Below are 14,144 nucleotides of genomic sequence, written 5' to 3'. Positions count from 1 at the left end.
TAATCGCCCCCTTAGACTCAACTGGTTACGCCACCTTTAGCAGCAATAACTGCAAACAAACGATTCCTGTAGTTATTGATCATTCTCTCACAGCGCCATGGAGGAATTTTGGCCCACTCCTTCACACAGAACTGCTTCAACTCTGTGACATTTGTGGGTTTTCGAGCATAAACTGCTAGTTTCATGTCCTGCCACAACATCTCAATAGGGTTTAGTGTCTGGACTTTGACTAGGCCATTCCAAAATTTCACATTTCTTGTTCCTCAACCATTCTGATGCAGACTTGCTTGTGTGTTTTGGATCATTGTCTTGCTGCATGACCCAGCTGCGCTTCAGCTTCAGCTCACGGACGGATGGCCTGACATTTTCCTGTAGAATTCTCTGATACAGAACAGAATTCATGGTTCCTTCAATGATGGCAACTTGTCCAGGTCCTGATGCAGCAAAGCATCCCCAAATCATGACACTACCACCACCATGCTTGACCCTTGGTATGAGGTTCTTAATGTGGAATGCAGTGTTTGGTTTTCACCAGACATAACAGGGCCCATGTTGGCCAAAAAGTTCCATTTTTGACTCATCTGTCCATAGAACATCGTTCCAGAACTCTTAAGGATAATCCAGGTGCTTTTTGGCAAACTTGAAATGAGCACAGGGAGTTAGTTCCAGGGTTTTTTTTGTTTTTGTTTTTTTAGCCCCAATCTAAAAAACATGGTTAATTTTTTGTTTTTGTTTTACTGAAAAGGGATCACCTAGCCCATCAAAGACTTCAGACAAATATTCACTGGTGACTCAGTGAGCACAGTAAATCACAAACCTTTACACATGTAGGGAAAATATCCCCACGAGACTACAGCCACACAAAAAATCAATTCCACAACACATTATGAAAGCTGGCCTAGTAGGACAATCAGACATAAACCAACAGATGAGGCACAGCCCTTGTCTCCAGGTGCCCAGACGAATCGTCCTCATCAGTCTCAATCCACGTCTAAACAAGTAAGTAAAAACCTCCTACCGCAACGCTGCAGAGCTGCAACGTCAGGGTTCATGTCATTCTGCTGTTCTCAGGGTCTTCTTGTTTTATTTGTTCATTTGTATTGATGCGTTTTGCCCTTTCAGGTGCTTGTTGAACATGTTCTTGGTAAGGCTAATGCGAAGATAGGCAGGTTTTTACTTTTTATTAAAAAAAAAAAAAAAAAAAAGATTAAAAAGATAAAACTATATACTCTGCACAAACTGTTTATTGAATCATCTTTTCGTATACCAAAAACACCTCCAATCAAACTAGAACAACCAATTACAACAGAACCAGATTTTCAAAGACTGGAGTACAGAGGCTGAGACACAACATAAATGCTTAAAAAAAAATTATAAAGAAAATCAAAACACAACCAATATTAAAAAAAAAAAAAAATGAAGAACAGTCTTCATTACATCTTCCTCTTTTGAGTGCTTATGTACAACACTGAAAGAGAAACAAATAAAATATGTTATAAGAAAAGCAAGGAATTTCTTTTTTTGTTTAAGGCAAATATACAACAGATAAAAAGAGAGGTTAAAGTTAACAAATAAAATGTTTGTGCCAATGCCTAAAATCATAATGTAAACGGCACCAGCTCCATGTCCACAACCTACATTGCACTATACAATCACAGCACTTCAAGGTTAGAAGCAAATTCCTGAATCATTCAGCGCAACAATGCATTTCATGTTCAATATGTATGGCACATATTTAGAAAATTAGGTGGTCTTAATTTTCTATACATGCTGTACAAGAACAGCTGTGTTGGGGACAAAGGCACTCCTGCAAGTTTGACCTCTTCTTTTTTTTCACTTTACAACAGGGTTTGGTTAATACCTACCATTGTTACCCCTCAGAAAAGCATCTCCATATTTGTTCTTCAGCTGTCCATTGACATACTCTTCCGTCTGCTCCACTGCAATGTTCATGTACCCATCCAGACATGCCAGGACACCTAAATGTTATGAAAGGCACATTAAACAGGAACCAAACTTGTTATGTCTAGAGGAGCTCCAGCCATCTGATAAAAGGGCCTCAAACAAGCTACTGCAGTTCATGGTTATTACTAGGGGTCTACCTAAATCCTGATTTCGCGGAAATCATGAAATTGAGGGGTCACCGTGAAATTCACCTCTTTTAGGGGTCAATGCATACTGAACAAGTATGGAGAGGAAAAAAAAAAAAGAAACCTCGTTTAAATGAACTACTGCACAATGCAAGCAACAAAAACTAGTATCTTCCTTCTGCAGAAGCCCTTTTTTAATCCCTCGCCGTCCTGTGTGCATAAACTAAACAAAAAATAAACAAAAAAAACGTCGTCCACAAATAACATTTACAAAAAAAAAATTATCCAAAGTGGTTAACGTCCTTTGACAACAAAGTGGGGCTCCCGAGTGGCGCATCCAGTAAAGGCGCTCCACGTGGAGTGCAGGATGTGCCCTATAGTCTGGGGATCACAGGTTCGAGTCCAGGATGTGTCACAGCCGACCGTAACCAGGAGTTCCTAGGGAGTGGTGCACAATTGGCCGAGCGCTGCCCAGGTGGGGAGGGCTTAGGTCAGCAGGGGAATCCACGGCTCACCAGATCTGTGTTGTCCTCCGGCACTATAGGTCTGGTGGCCTTGTTGTGGGTCCACAGTGCGAAAAATGAAGGATTGGCAGGAACACGTTTTGGAGGACACGTGCTTCAGCCTCTGTTCCCCAAGTCGGCGGCAGGGTTGCGAGTGGTGAGTCGAGGATACAGATAATAATTGGGCACACTAAATTGGGGAGAAAACCGGGGTAAAAAATTAGAGACGACTAAACTTATTAAAAAAAAAATTAAAAAAAGAAATGACAACAAAGTTTTAATCAGCCTATCACTGCGTCTTTACTGCTTTTCTGTGACCTGTACTGTGCAGTAGGGGGTGGGACAAAGCTGCTGCTGTTTTTTTTATTTAGTTTGCTAAAATCTAGTTTTCAGTATTGGAGGTAAAATAGTAGAAATGGACGACAAAGCAAAAAAAGCAAAGTATAGTTCGGTGATTGACCGTGTCAAGATATTTCCCAAAGAAACTGTACATGCAGATGGAGGTAATTGGAGAAAACTCGATTGATCGCTATTTAGCTTCAGAATCACACATTAAACAAAAGACATACTGCATATATTGCCTTTATTAAATCAATATTATGAAATGCATATATTGCCTTTATAAAAGTATGCCAGGGCTGTTTGGGTAAACTGAGTTTTTGGGCTGTTTCTAATCGATTTCCACATTTGTATAACTTGGCAAAGCTTTGCCTTAACACCAAATCAGTGGATGCAGAACGTGCAGTCTCAATTTATGGACAAGTCAACTGCAGGGGGATGCTGCATCTTTGCCATTAACAAATGACAAGCACTCTGTTTTAGTAAGGACCACTATTTTTATGCTTTACAGTGTTCTGAAATACTGTCAACTTAGGCTTATTTAATGTTTAAACAGGTCTGCGAAATCTTAATTTTATTCCGCAACATACTCATGACAAATAAGTACATTTACCGCAATTTAAGTAGACCCTTAGTTACTACAGTACTGCGGCTATTCAATCACATTTTCACCATACAACAAGGTGACAGCTATGATATCATGTCAAACCCCACTGCTCTTAAAACAGCACATTTTAAATACTTCTGTTCTTAAGAAAAACTGCATTCTGCTCCCAACATAGCATAAAGTACGTATAGCAAACAATATAATTCCAGGATCAGATATGTATTAACATAATTTCATAGATTTCCCATTTTCCTGTATGAAAGACACACATTATGTTATACATGTATTTAAAGGTATTTAATGTATACCATTTATAAAAACAATAAAATTGGCTAAGATATAATAATAATCTATTTTTATATAGCGTCTTTCATATTGGACCACCATCACAAAGCGAGACTAGATACGAGACTAGGGTGTGTGAACTATGCATCAGCTGCAGATTCACTTACAACAACGTCTCACCTGAAAGACGGAGCACAGGTGACTTGCTCAGGGTCACACAATGAGTCAGTGGCCGAGCTGGGATTTGAACCGGGTACCTCCTCGTTACAAGCCTGTTTCTTTAATCCCTGGACCACACAGCGCACATGAGCATTTAATTTTCTTTAAAAACTCAAACTCCCAAAAAGCTAGACGCACTGGCTCACACGAGTATCAATCCCTTCTTTCCCTATGACCAATGTGTTTTCAAATACCAATATAATTCCTTCCCGCAATTTTAGCAAGTTTTTGAAAGTACGGCATTGAGGGATCTGCAAAAAACTTTGATAAATATTCTCCCTTCAAATAAATTACTGTTCAAAATGCACATTAACCATAATGTGTGCGTTTTTCATACAGAAAAATCTGCGGCCAATGAAATTACAGCAAAAAGTTTACCACATCAACGATAGAGTGCGTTTGTGGTAAACTTAAGGCTGCTTCAAAAGGACTATGTTAAAAACATTAAAAATTTAGTGGTCAAAAAAAAATATAAAAATATTATAAAAATTCCTTCAAAAAAAAAACATTTTTAGCAAGTTTTTGAAAGTACGGCATTGAGGGATCTGCAAAAAACTTTGATAAATATTCTCCCTTCAAATAAATTACTGTTCAAAATGCACATTAACCATAATGTGTGCGTTTTTCATACAGAAAAATCTGCGGCCAATGAAATTACAGCAAAAAGTTTACCACATCAACGACAGAGTGCGTTTGTGGTAAACTTAAGGCTGCTTCAAAAGGACTAGAACCTATACTTTTGAGAAGTACCTTTCACACCACAGACGACGCACAAGCAAATCAGGAGGGGCCACAAACGTACAGACACAACACGTAAGGAATTTTAGCAACCCGTTGAGAAAGTGCCAATGAAAGGGTAGCATTCTCATCACGTGACTCTTTCACAACACATTTTAAAATGCAACGCGTAGAGGAATTCTTACTAATGTGTAAAGAATTTTACATTTTATGCCAAGAGAGCCATAACGCTTTGATTCGACCAGTTGGCACATAGCCAATCGGTGTATGGTTTTTAAATCACGTGGTACTTTGTAATCCTGCCCACAATGCGTTGTGGAATTTCAGCCACAGCCAATCCCAACTGCCCTTATGGGGCTGCATAATAAATGCTAAAAACACTGACCTGCTCACAGAGTAAGAAGATTGACTTTATAAGCAGAAAAAATATAATGCGTGCATTTATATGCATCTTAACCATGTGTATTCATAATTCTCATTCAAACAAGTCAGGTTAAGATTTCTTTATGTATTTTTTTAATACAACGAAAATGTTTACATTAAGGTGTCTTGCATGATGTTTTATTTATAACGATTACTTTTAATAACATTAAATACATTCTTGTATGAAATTTAAATTAGTAATGCTGCTCACGTCACTTTAAATAGGCACGTTTGACTTAATTACTGCATTATATTCACTTTTTATTGAATTATTTATTTATTTGCAATCACTTAAGCACTTTTATTTTGGCACATTATTTTCTGTTAGATAATGCTCTTCTGTTTTTTAAAAAAAAAAAAAAAAAAAAAAAAAATGGAACCAACATTTAATGTGAACATGGTGGTGCTCTTAAATGATGTCATTAGGTTCTGCAGAGCGCTTTCAATTCAAAGGGAAATGACGTCTTAACTGGCCAATTATCATCATGTATGTTTTGCCTCCTCTCAAATAAAATCTTTTAAACCGTTGAGGTCGAAGAAATGTAACAAGATTTTTTTTTCTTTTTTTCTAAACCTTACCTGAAGATGTTCCACACTATGTGTTTATAATGTAGATCTGCATCGGGAAACTCGCCTGTTTACAAATTAAAAGGTGACTATTTGTTTTTAATTGAAAGCACTTTGGAGATTATACACACAGCACAACCTAATTGTGTGATTTAAAAGTTTATCCGGCTTTCAACTGAAATGTGTCGGTTCAGTGAGACCTTAAACGAAAATTATTCGGAACTGTTCGTCCCATCCCTAATATCAGAGTCCATTTCTAAGGAACTGGATAAGCCTGGTGTGTATGACTTATTGCCATATGTGCTGAAATACCATCAGAGAAGAAACTTATAATAACTATATCATATTGACAAAAAATTTTCGTCTTAAATCATAGTCTTAAATCATAGTTTTGATCATAGCAATTCTTAACAGTTGCATAGATCTGGCAGTTTTCAAACCTGTCTCATCGCCTCTGTCGCTTCTGGTGTATATGGTCATGTTGCTGCAAAAGTGTCTCGTCGCCAATTTAAAACAAATTAAATAAAAATACAAACACAGTATAATCAAGTTTATTATTATTAAGATACAAAACAAACCCTGTGCATACAAATCATTTTTTGTCTCGTAGGCAAACACACACTGATTGGCATTTCTTTTTCTAAGAACCCGATTAACAAGAGTATTTGAAACACTCAACAGCTATAAATAAATAAAAAACGGTTATGATTCCACATTATGTGGTACTCGCCACAAGGTACCAAACGCTACTTGTACGTTGCCTTAAGCACTACATTCAGCACGCACATATCCAACCCTATAAAACGCTGACTTCAATGACGGTTAAACGCGTATGACGCATATCTGATTATTTCATTTTGGCCCGTTCCAACCCTTGTCCGTTTTTCAGGGAACACAAAAAAATAAATAAATAAATTCAATATCAAAAATACATAGCTGAAAGGCCTGTTTCAAAATAAGTGGGCTTCCATTTAGATGTACTGTATTGGTTTTGTTGGTACAGTACTATATTTAACAGAATTAGTATTGTAATTCAGGAAGAGATGATTTTGAAAATATCCCTTACAAAAACTAAAGAGACGACATGTGGACTGTAATGCAGTATATAGTTAAATCCAGTACGTATTGTAGCAGTATGTAAAATTTCCCATTTAAAAAATGTAAAAGGCAATGCAATTTAGCAAAGCCAAAATGATTAAAAAAGTTTCCAGAATTAAAACAATATCCAAAGTCAGTATCCAAAATTGCAGAATATAGTGCTCGAAAAAGGCCCTAATGTGACAGTTCACTTGCAAATGAAAAAGCTAACAACTAAAGGAAATACAGCGAACAATGGGTGGAGCTTGGCTGGAGATACAGTACTGAGTGTCCTTTTGCGATTCAGTGCCTTTTAAACCTGTTTTACTCTGAAAATATATTTTAAACGGTGTAAAATAAACTGGACCCGACGCACCTGACAAGCACTGAATAATTTTTTTAATTTTTTCAGATAAATTGTAACATTGAAGAGATGGGCTTCGTATCAGAAAACTGGTGATGGGCAAGTGCATTAATTTGTTACACATCAAATGGGGATTGATTTGTAACAAATTAATGCAAATTAATGCGGGAAAAACGTGACTGACACTTATCTGAGTAACGTGTCAGTGGTTCACTGCATTTTGTCCGCGTGATTACTTGAGCTATTAATGTATGTTTAAAATATGAACTTTCAGTATGATAAAAAGATGTACTTTTAAAACATCAAAACACATCTCAAAATAATGCAACATTCACCATGTTGTGAGTCACCATTTATAAGCAGAAAAGATTCAACTACCTCCAGATTTGCTAGTCTGTGCGCAGTGACATATAGAAATATTTCAGTTTTGAGGCGACTGACAATGGCACAGAATAGAAAAATAATATAACAAGACCTTGTTTTTCTCCATGGATATTGTGAAGCAAAGCACCACTAAGTTAAAGTAAGTTATTGCTTTTCATAAGTAAATATCTGTTAACATCTATATGTTTCATATTGTGTTATTATATTTCTGTGCTTTGAATTCGATATTATCGATATCAAAATAGTGCACGATATCAAGATTCAATTTTCATATTGTTGGCACCCCTAATAAATACAAGCTTGCTTCCATAGTTTTCTTTAGTTAAAATGTGATCAAGTATGTTTTACATAATTTTCCCATATACAGAATATTTTATTTATCTACATATAATTTCCAAAAATCCCCACTTAGAGAGTAGGGGTGAGTCCGAATATTCAAGCAATCTAAATAATACTGCTACTCGAATACTTTGATCAAGTTTCAAACACTTTCTAAAACACATGGAAAATGTGCTAATTACACCTGGCAAAACTTGGCACAGTATTTGAGAGAGGAGGATGTCAGAAGTGATCAACTACTATAATTCTCACCTCACTGATAATTGACAGGGAGGCGGGCGCCCTTCATTACCTAGCTCTGCTATTGGCTAAGGGAGTACACGAGCAATGAAAATGGCATAAAAAAAGCAACGCGTGGAAGTATTTTTAAAAAGTTAAACGAGACCACGTGCAATGTAATCTCTGCAGCACACGTATTTCGTATTGTAAATCAACAAGTTAAATGCTCACTCATCTAAATCTCATCATCTCGCTGATTTCTTTGAGGATGCAACATCAATAATGGATAATTGCAAAGCATATGATATGGTTTATTTAGATTTCCAGAAAGCTTTTGACAAAGTCCCGCACAAAAGATTCATTCTCAAACTGAACGCAATAGGGATTCAAGGAAACACATGTACATGGATTAGGGAGTGGTTAACTTGCAGAAAACAGAGAGTACTGATTAGAGGAGAAACCTCAGAATGGAGTGTGGTAACCAATAGTGTACCACAGGGATCAGTATTAGGTCCTCTGCTATTCCTAACCTACATTAATGATTTAGATTCTGGTATAGTAAGCAAACTTGTTAAATTTGCAGACGACACAAAAATAGGAGGAGTGGCAAACACTGTTGCAGCAGCAAAGGTAATTCAAAATGATCTAGACAAGATTCAGAACTGGGCAGATACATGGCAAATTACATTTAAAAGAGAAAAGTGTGAGGTACTGCATACAGGAAATAAAAATGTGCATTATAAATATCATATGGGAGATACTGAAATTGGAGAAGGAATCTATGAAAAAGACCTAGGAGTTTTTGTTGACTCAGAAATGTCTTCATCTAGACAATGTGGGGAAGCTATAAAAAAGGCTAACAAGATGCTCGGATACATTGTGAAAAGTGTTGAATTTAAATCAAGGGAAATATTGTTAAAACTGTACAATGCATTAGTAAGACCTCATCTTGAATATTGTGTTCAGTTCTGGTCACCTCGCTATAAAAAAGATATTGCTGCTCTAGAAAGAGTGCAAAGAAGAGCGACCAGAATTATTCCAGGTTTAAAAGGCATGTCATATGCAGACAGGCTAAAAGAATTGAATCTGTTCAGTCTTGAAAAAAGAAGACTACGTGGCGACCTAATTCAAGCATTCAAAATACTAAAAGGTATTGACAATGTCGACCCAAGGGACTTTTTCAACCTGAAAAAAGAAACAAGGACCAGGGGTCACAAATGGAGATTAGACAGAGGGGCATTCAGAACAGAAAATAGGAGGCACTTTTTTTACACAGAGAATCGTGAGGGTCTGGAATCAACTCCCCAGTAATGTTGTTAAAGCTGACACCCTGGGATCCTTCAAGAAGCTGCTTGATGAGATTCTGGGATCAATAAGCTACTAACAACCAAACAAGCAAGATGGGCCGAATGGCCTCCTCTCGTTTGTAACCTTTCTTATGTTCTTATGTTGTTAAAATGCAAGCACCCATCTGCTACTTTGGAAGAAAACACAATGTCTCTGGCTGAAATTTTTCTTTTAAAAAGCTCCTTTTTTGGATAAAAGTTTACTTTAAATTTTGATTGCAAACTACTCGGACAATGTTAAGCCTATGTTGTTCGAGTCCTGCTATAAGTCTCCTACTGATATTGGATTGATTCTGGAATCAGACTTTTTTTTAATTATTATTATAACATGGAATCAGCAAGTACTGGTGCAGTACATCTCGTTTTTATGCTCTATATTATAGATATATATATTTTTATTTCCTAGTTAAAATTGTTTTTTTTTTACTTTGAATACATTAGATGCCTTAGATGTTTCTTTGTGGTTACTGTTGATGTATTTATCTAGGCCTCCCTATGTGTGGCTGCAGCTAATACATTCTAAGGACCAGTCACTTATGAGTAATTAGGGGTTGAGTAATCTAAACTTTTATTCTTGGTATATTCAAATATCTTATTATTTGAAATTCCCACCCTTATTAGAGAGCCAGCTGGAATTGGCGGGACATGCCACAGACATCACAAAATCACAGTTTAAGTACTGATCATAAAAAAAGATTTTAAAAAGCGTTTCTTCATGGATATTCCAAACACTGGCGATCACAAATTCACTACCGTGCCACAGTGGTGAAAGACTCTACTCTTCTACATGTCATATAATTAAGAAATACAGATCCTACCTCGGTAATCAACCCCAGAGTTCAGTTTCACAACCACTGGTCTTCCAATGATCTGCTTCAAGAAGTCACTGGGAGTTTGTTTCCGAAGACTCATTTTCAAACCTGACAAAAAAAAAAAAAAAGAGATGTATTCATATTCTAAAATAATGGAAAATATATTCCACCAACTACAAAAAAAACACAATTCATAATTGTGAGAAGTGTTTCCAATATTGCAGATGTGAGATGCAGTGTCCCCATTCCAACTAAACACAAAAGGCAATAGAAAAGTTCACTCCTATAATGAAGGTTTGGTTTTTATTCGTGGGGTTTCATTGTTTTACCCCTTCCGCTACAGCACCGCTACAAATCGTTCGTATATGATGATGTAAATATGACATTAGACATCCATTTTAAGCCTTAAACAACTATTGGTTGCTTACCAAATGGCTGACAGCTCTGAAGGTTTCAACAACCAATCAGTTTTATTTAGATGTCGCCAATACAGTATTTAACGAAACTAGAGGAAGAGAGACAAAGCTAGACGAGCGAGGGAAACGTGAGTTAGAGATGGCAGCTAAAGGAAGACGGGATTCTTTTAGATTTTTTTTAGAAAATTATGTTTTAGACATTTTCTTTGAAGAAATTGGTGTATTAAACCCACAAGATGAGTTGGACAAAGCTTTGCTTGCCTGGGGGTCTGACTTTTCGTCAGATGAAGAAGCACCAGAGAGTGAGGGGGGGGATGCGCCGCAGAAGCGACAGGGTCGTGTCACATGAGCACAGCAACGAAAGCTAAAAAGAGATTCAGTGACAGAACAAGGTAAGATAATTGATATATTTACTGTAATTGTAAATGGGCTCTTGCATTTTATAATAGTAATAGCAAAAGTATAAATAAGCATGTGTTTTATTGTGTTGCTAATTGATTCAAAGTTCTCTGCAAAGTTACTCTATAACTTGAGCAATTTATATTTGTCGTGGTTTCTCTTTTTTTTGCTGCATGTTTTTTTTATTTTGTTCTGGTTGGTAATAGTATTTTTGTCATTTGTGTTTAATTCAGTTATTTCACTACTTTTTTTTTTTTTTTTACTTTATAATAAAAATTACTAGTACCTAAACCTTCAGATTTATATACAGGGCGATTAGAAAATAAGTTTAACACAATGGGGCTTCAAACTTTGGGTACTGGCGTGCTCAGATAGTGGCCACACATACAACTTTTATGTGTACACAGGAAGCAAAGAGGGACAAGTTCATGGTCTTGCCCAAAGTGTTGTATTGCAGCTTGCCGAGCCCCAGGTCAGCCAGGGAGACCTCGGCTCACTGCACACCAGCGACCCCTGTAGACTGGCCGGGCGCCTGCAAGTTGCCCAGAGCTGGGTGGTACTCCGACTCTGTAGCTCTGAGGTAGCTGCATGGTAGGCCTGCATAGTGAAAAGAAGCGGACGGCTGACGGCACACATTTCAGAGGACACGTGCGTCTGTCATCGTCTCTCCAGAGACGGCGCAGGGGTGGCAGTGGTAAGCCGAGTTGGAATACAGTAATTGGGCTTACCAAACTGGGGAGAAAATAAGAAAATAATTGGCAATTCCAAATTTAAAAAAAAAAATAATACTGCCAACTGCAATTCAGAGAAGAGCTAGCACATCAGCTAGGAAGCATTCCTAACGATGCTGATGTGCCTTTATATGGTCCCAGAGTCAGCAAAAGACCATCAGATGCTTCTTTCCATCTTAGTCATGTTCCAGACGTGTCAGGGTAAAGGAGAAGGCATATCTGGTGCAGTGGAGCAGGATGTGATGGAAAGTCCTTCTGTCTCAATAAACTGCTTCAAGGCATTGCACTCAGCAGTGGGAGACAAATACAGAAGAGTCAGTGAAACCGAGAGATATTTGTGTGTGTGTATTATTTTTTAAAAAAAGTTATATTTTATTACACATACCACACAGTCGCACAAAACCTGAACCAGTTAAAAATGTTAAGTGTTATATTGTTTGTTTTTATTAGTTATATTGTACTACTATTTTTACATTTTTTTTTTATAAACATGAATTTATTTTTAAAAAACACCACATTTGCTAATAGTTTTTGGCAAAATAATATTTCTCCATTGTTGTTTATACTGTTGATTGTTATCACTTGTTTTAGCATATTATTTACACACAGATAGAGTGTGTGTGTGTATTATATATATATATATATATATATATATATATATATATATATATATATATATATAAAAATCACTGTTCCATTAAAAGTTATATCCTTAAAAGAAACATGCCAAGCCTCCAATATGGCAGGAGCAAAAGCACAACTGTTTAAAATTTCACTTTCTTTCCAAAAAACAATAGCAAGACTTAAAATGAATCCCTCTATTCTGCACTAGCAATCATGTTACCGATAGAATTATTAATGCTAGAGCACCTGGTTCGTTGCTTTTTCTTTAAAAACAAAAAATCAAGGATTGATAAACAATGCAGCTGGATCCTGATAACTACAACTGTCTAGCTTCACACTGCCGATGTAACATTGAACACAAGTAGGGAGCCAAAAAGCTATGTCTGAACTTTATTACACAGCACTGTATATGAAAAAAAATAAGGAAAAAAAAAATCAGCAAGCCAGAAAAATTCAGAACATTTATGAGGGCCAGTGATAATGTGGGTGAATCTAAGGAAAGACACATTCAATGTATTTAACAGCAACAAAACATGATCCAAATTAAAACACGGGAGGGTTATCCCCAAAACGGGTTCATGTCACGTTATATTGCTTTTAGATTAATTAGGTAAGAGGACCACGCGTTACAAGGGAACAAATGATTCGCGGTCATTGCTTCCTGAAGGAAGTATTGTAGACCGGAATATTCAAAGCACTCTCTTAATTTTTTCTTTAAGCGATACGTGTTACATTTGAACTAGAGTTAATTTATAGTATCTGTATTTCTGCGAACCCCGTAAAAACCCATAACATACAGAGCATACATATCTCTGCAGTAGCCCCTCCTACATAACTGATAATAGAACATATCTTTTTTAAATGCATAATACTTTCACAGTACTGGCACTATCTGTAAAAAATGTTTTCTTTAAAAAAGTAAATAAAAACCTGCAAATTATACTATATGTTACAACTGTATTAAACACAGTTGCTTCCAAATGTAGTTAAAAACAAAGGCCTCACTCGTGGCGTCTTTTTTAGTTTCTAAATCCACAATAACAAATTTTAAGCAAAGCAAATTACAGTAAAATAATACTACTGTGTATGCATCATCTACATTGCCATACATCTAGACAATCCTTCCCACGCGTGGAAATTCTAAAGAAAGAATATTTATTTTCGCTGCCCCGCTACTCACTCACCGATCCTACACCGTCCACGACCCTTCCTAAATTCTAAAGCTCCAACCTACCCAATCGACAGCTTATACAGTCGCTGACGTACTACGGGAGCGCCATAGGGAAAATAGCAAAGCCGTAAAAGGACTGTGCTGTTTCATTCAAATCACATTTCTTCAGTGGAGTTCAGAATCAGGACTACATTATTTCCATGTTTTTCTTGTTTCAGTACGTGCAATATTTTTTTTTTTCTGAACGGTCTGCTACCAAGAAATAGGAGATGAAATTAGTAAATTGTTAACATTTAGTAAAAAACAAATGTTACATTCACTTTTCAAAGACTTCAAAGGCTAGCGGGCTAACTAGTTAAAGGCTATGTTGCAGAAGGAAACAGTATTTAAACGGTGTGTTTCGCTTTTCGAATACATTCCAATCATGTAAAAGTTCCATAACGAAAGTTTAATGATAACCAAGTATTGCCGAGCTTTGTAAACCTCACAGA

At 36.6% G+C, this 14,144-nt stretch overlaps 1 protein-coding gene across 1 annotated transcript; it reads right to left on the bottom strand.

Moving 5' to 3' along the window:
• Positions 1–1,228: 1,228 nt before the first annotated feature.
• On the bottom strand, positions 1,229–13,725 carry lsm6 (LSM6 homolog, U6 small nuclear RNA and mRNA degradation associated). Its single transcript, XM_041260159.1, has 4 exons — positions 13,667–13,725; positions 10,319–10,420; positions 1,866–1,979; positions 1,229–1,468 (listed from the first exon to the last, which is right to left on the bottom strand). Exons 2-4 carry the CDS (start codon positions 10,410–10,412, stop codon positions 1,434–1,436), a joined length of 243 nt encoding a protein of 80 aa, XP_041116093.1. The 5' UTR covers positions 10,413–10,420; positions 13,667–13,725; the 3' UTR covers positions 1,229–1,433.
• Between the last annotated feature and the right edge of the window lie 419 nt (positions 13,726–14,144).

The sequence above is a fragment of the Polyodon spathula genome, chromosome 1, assembly GCF_017654505.1.
Source record: "Polyodon spathula isolate WHYD16114869_AA chromosome 1, ASM1765450v1, whole genome shotgun sequence".
Lineage (NCBI taxonomy): Eukaryota > Metazoa > Chordata > Actinopteri > Acipenseriformes > Polyodontidae > Polyodon > Polyodon spathula.
The sequence above is the reverse complement of the archived record's forward strand: the minus strand, read 5'-3'. Positions and strand labels throughout refer to the sequence as shown.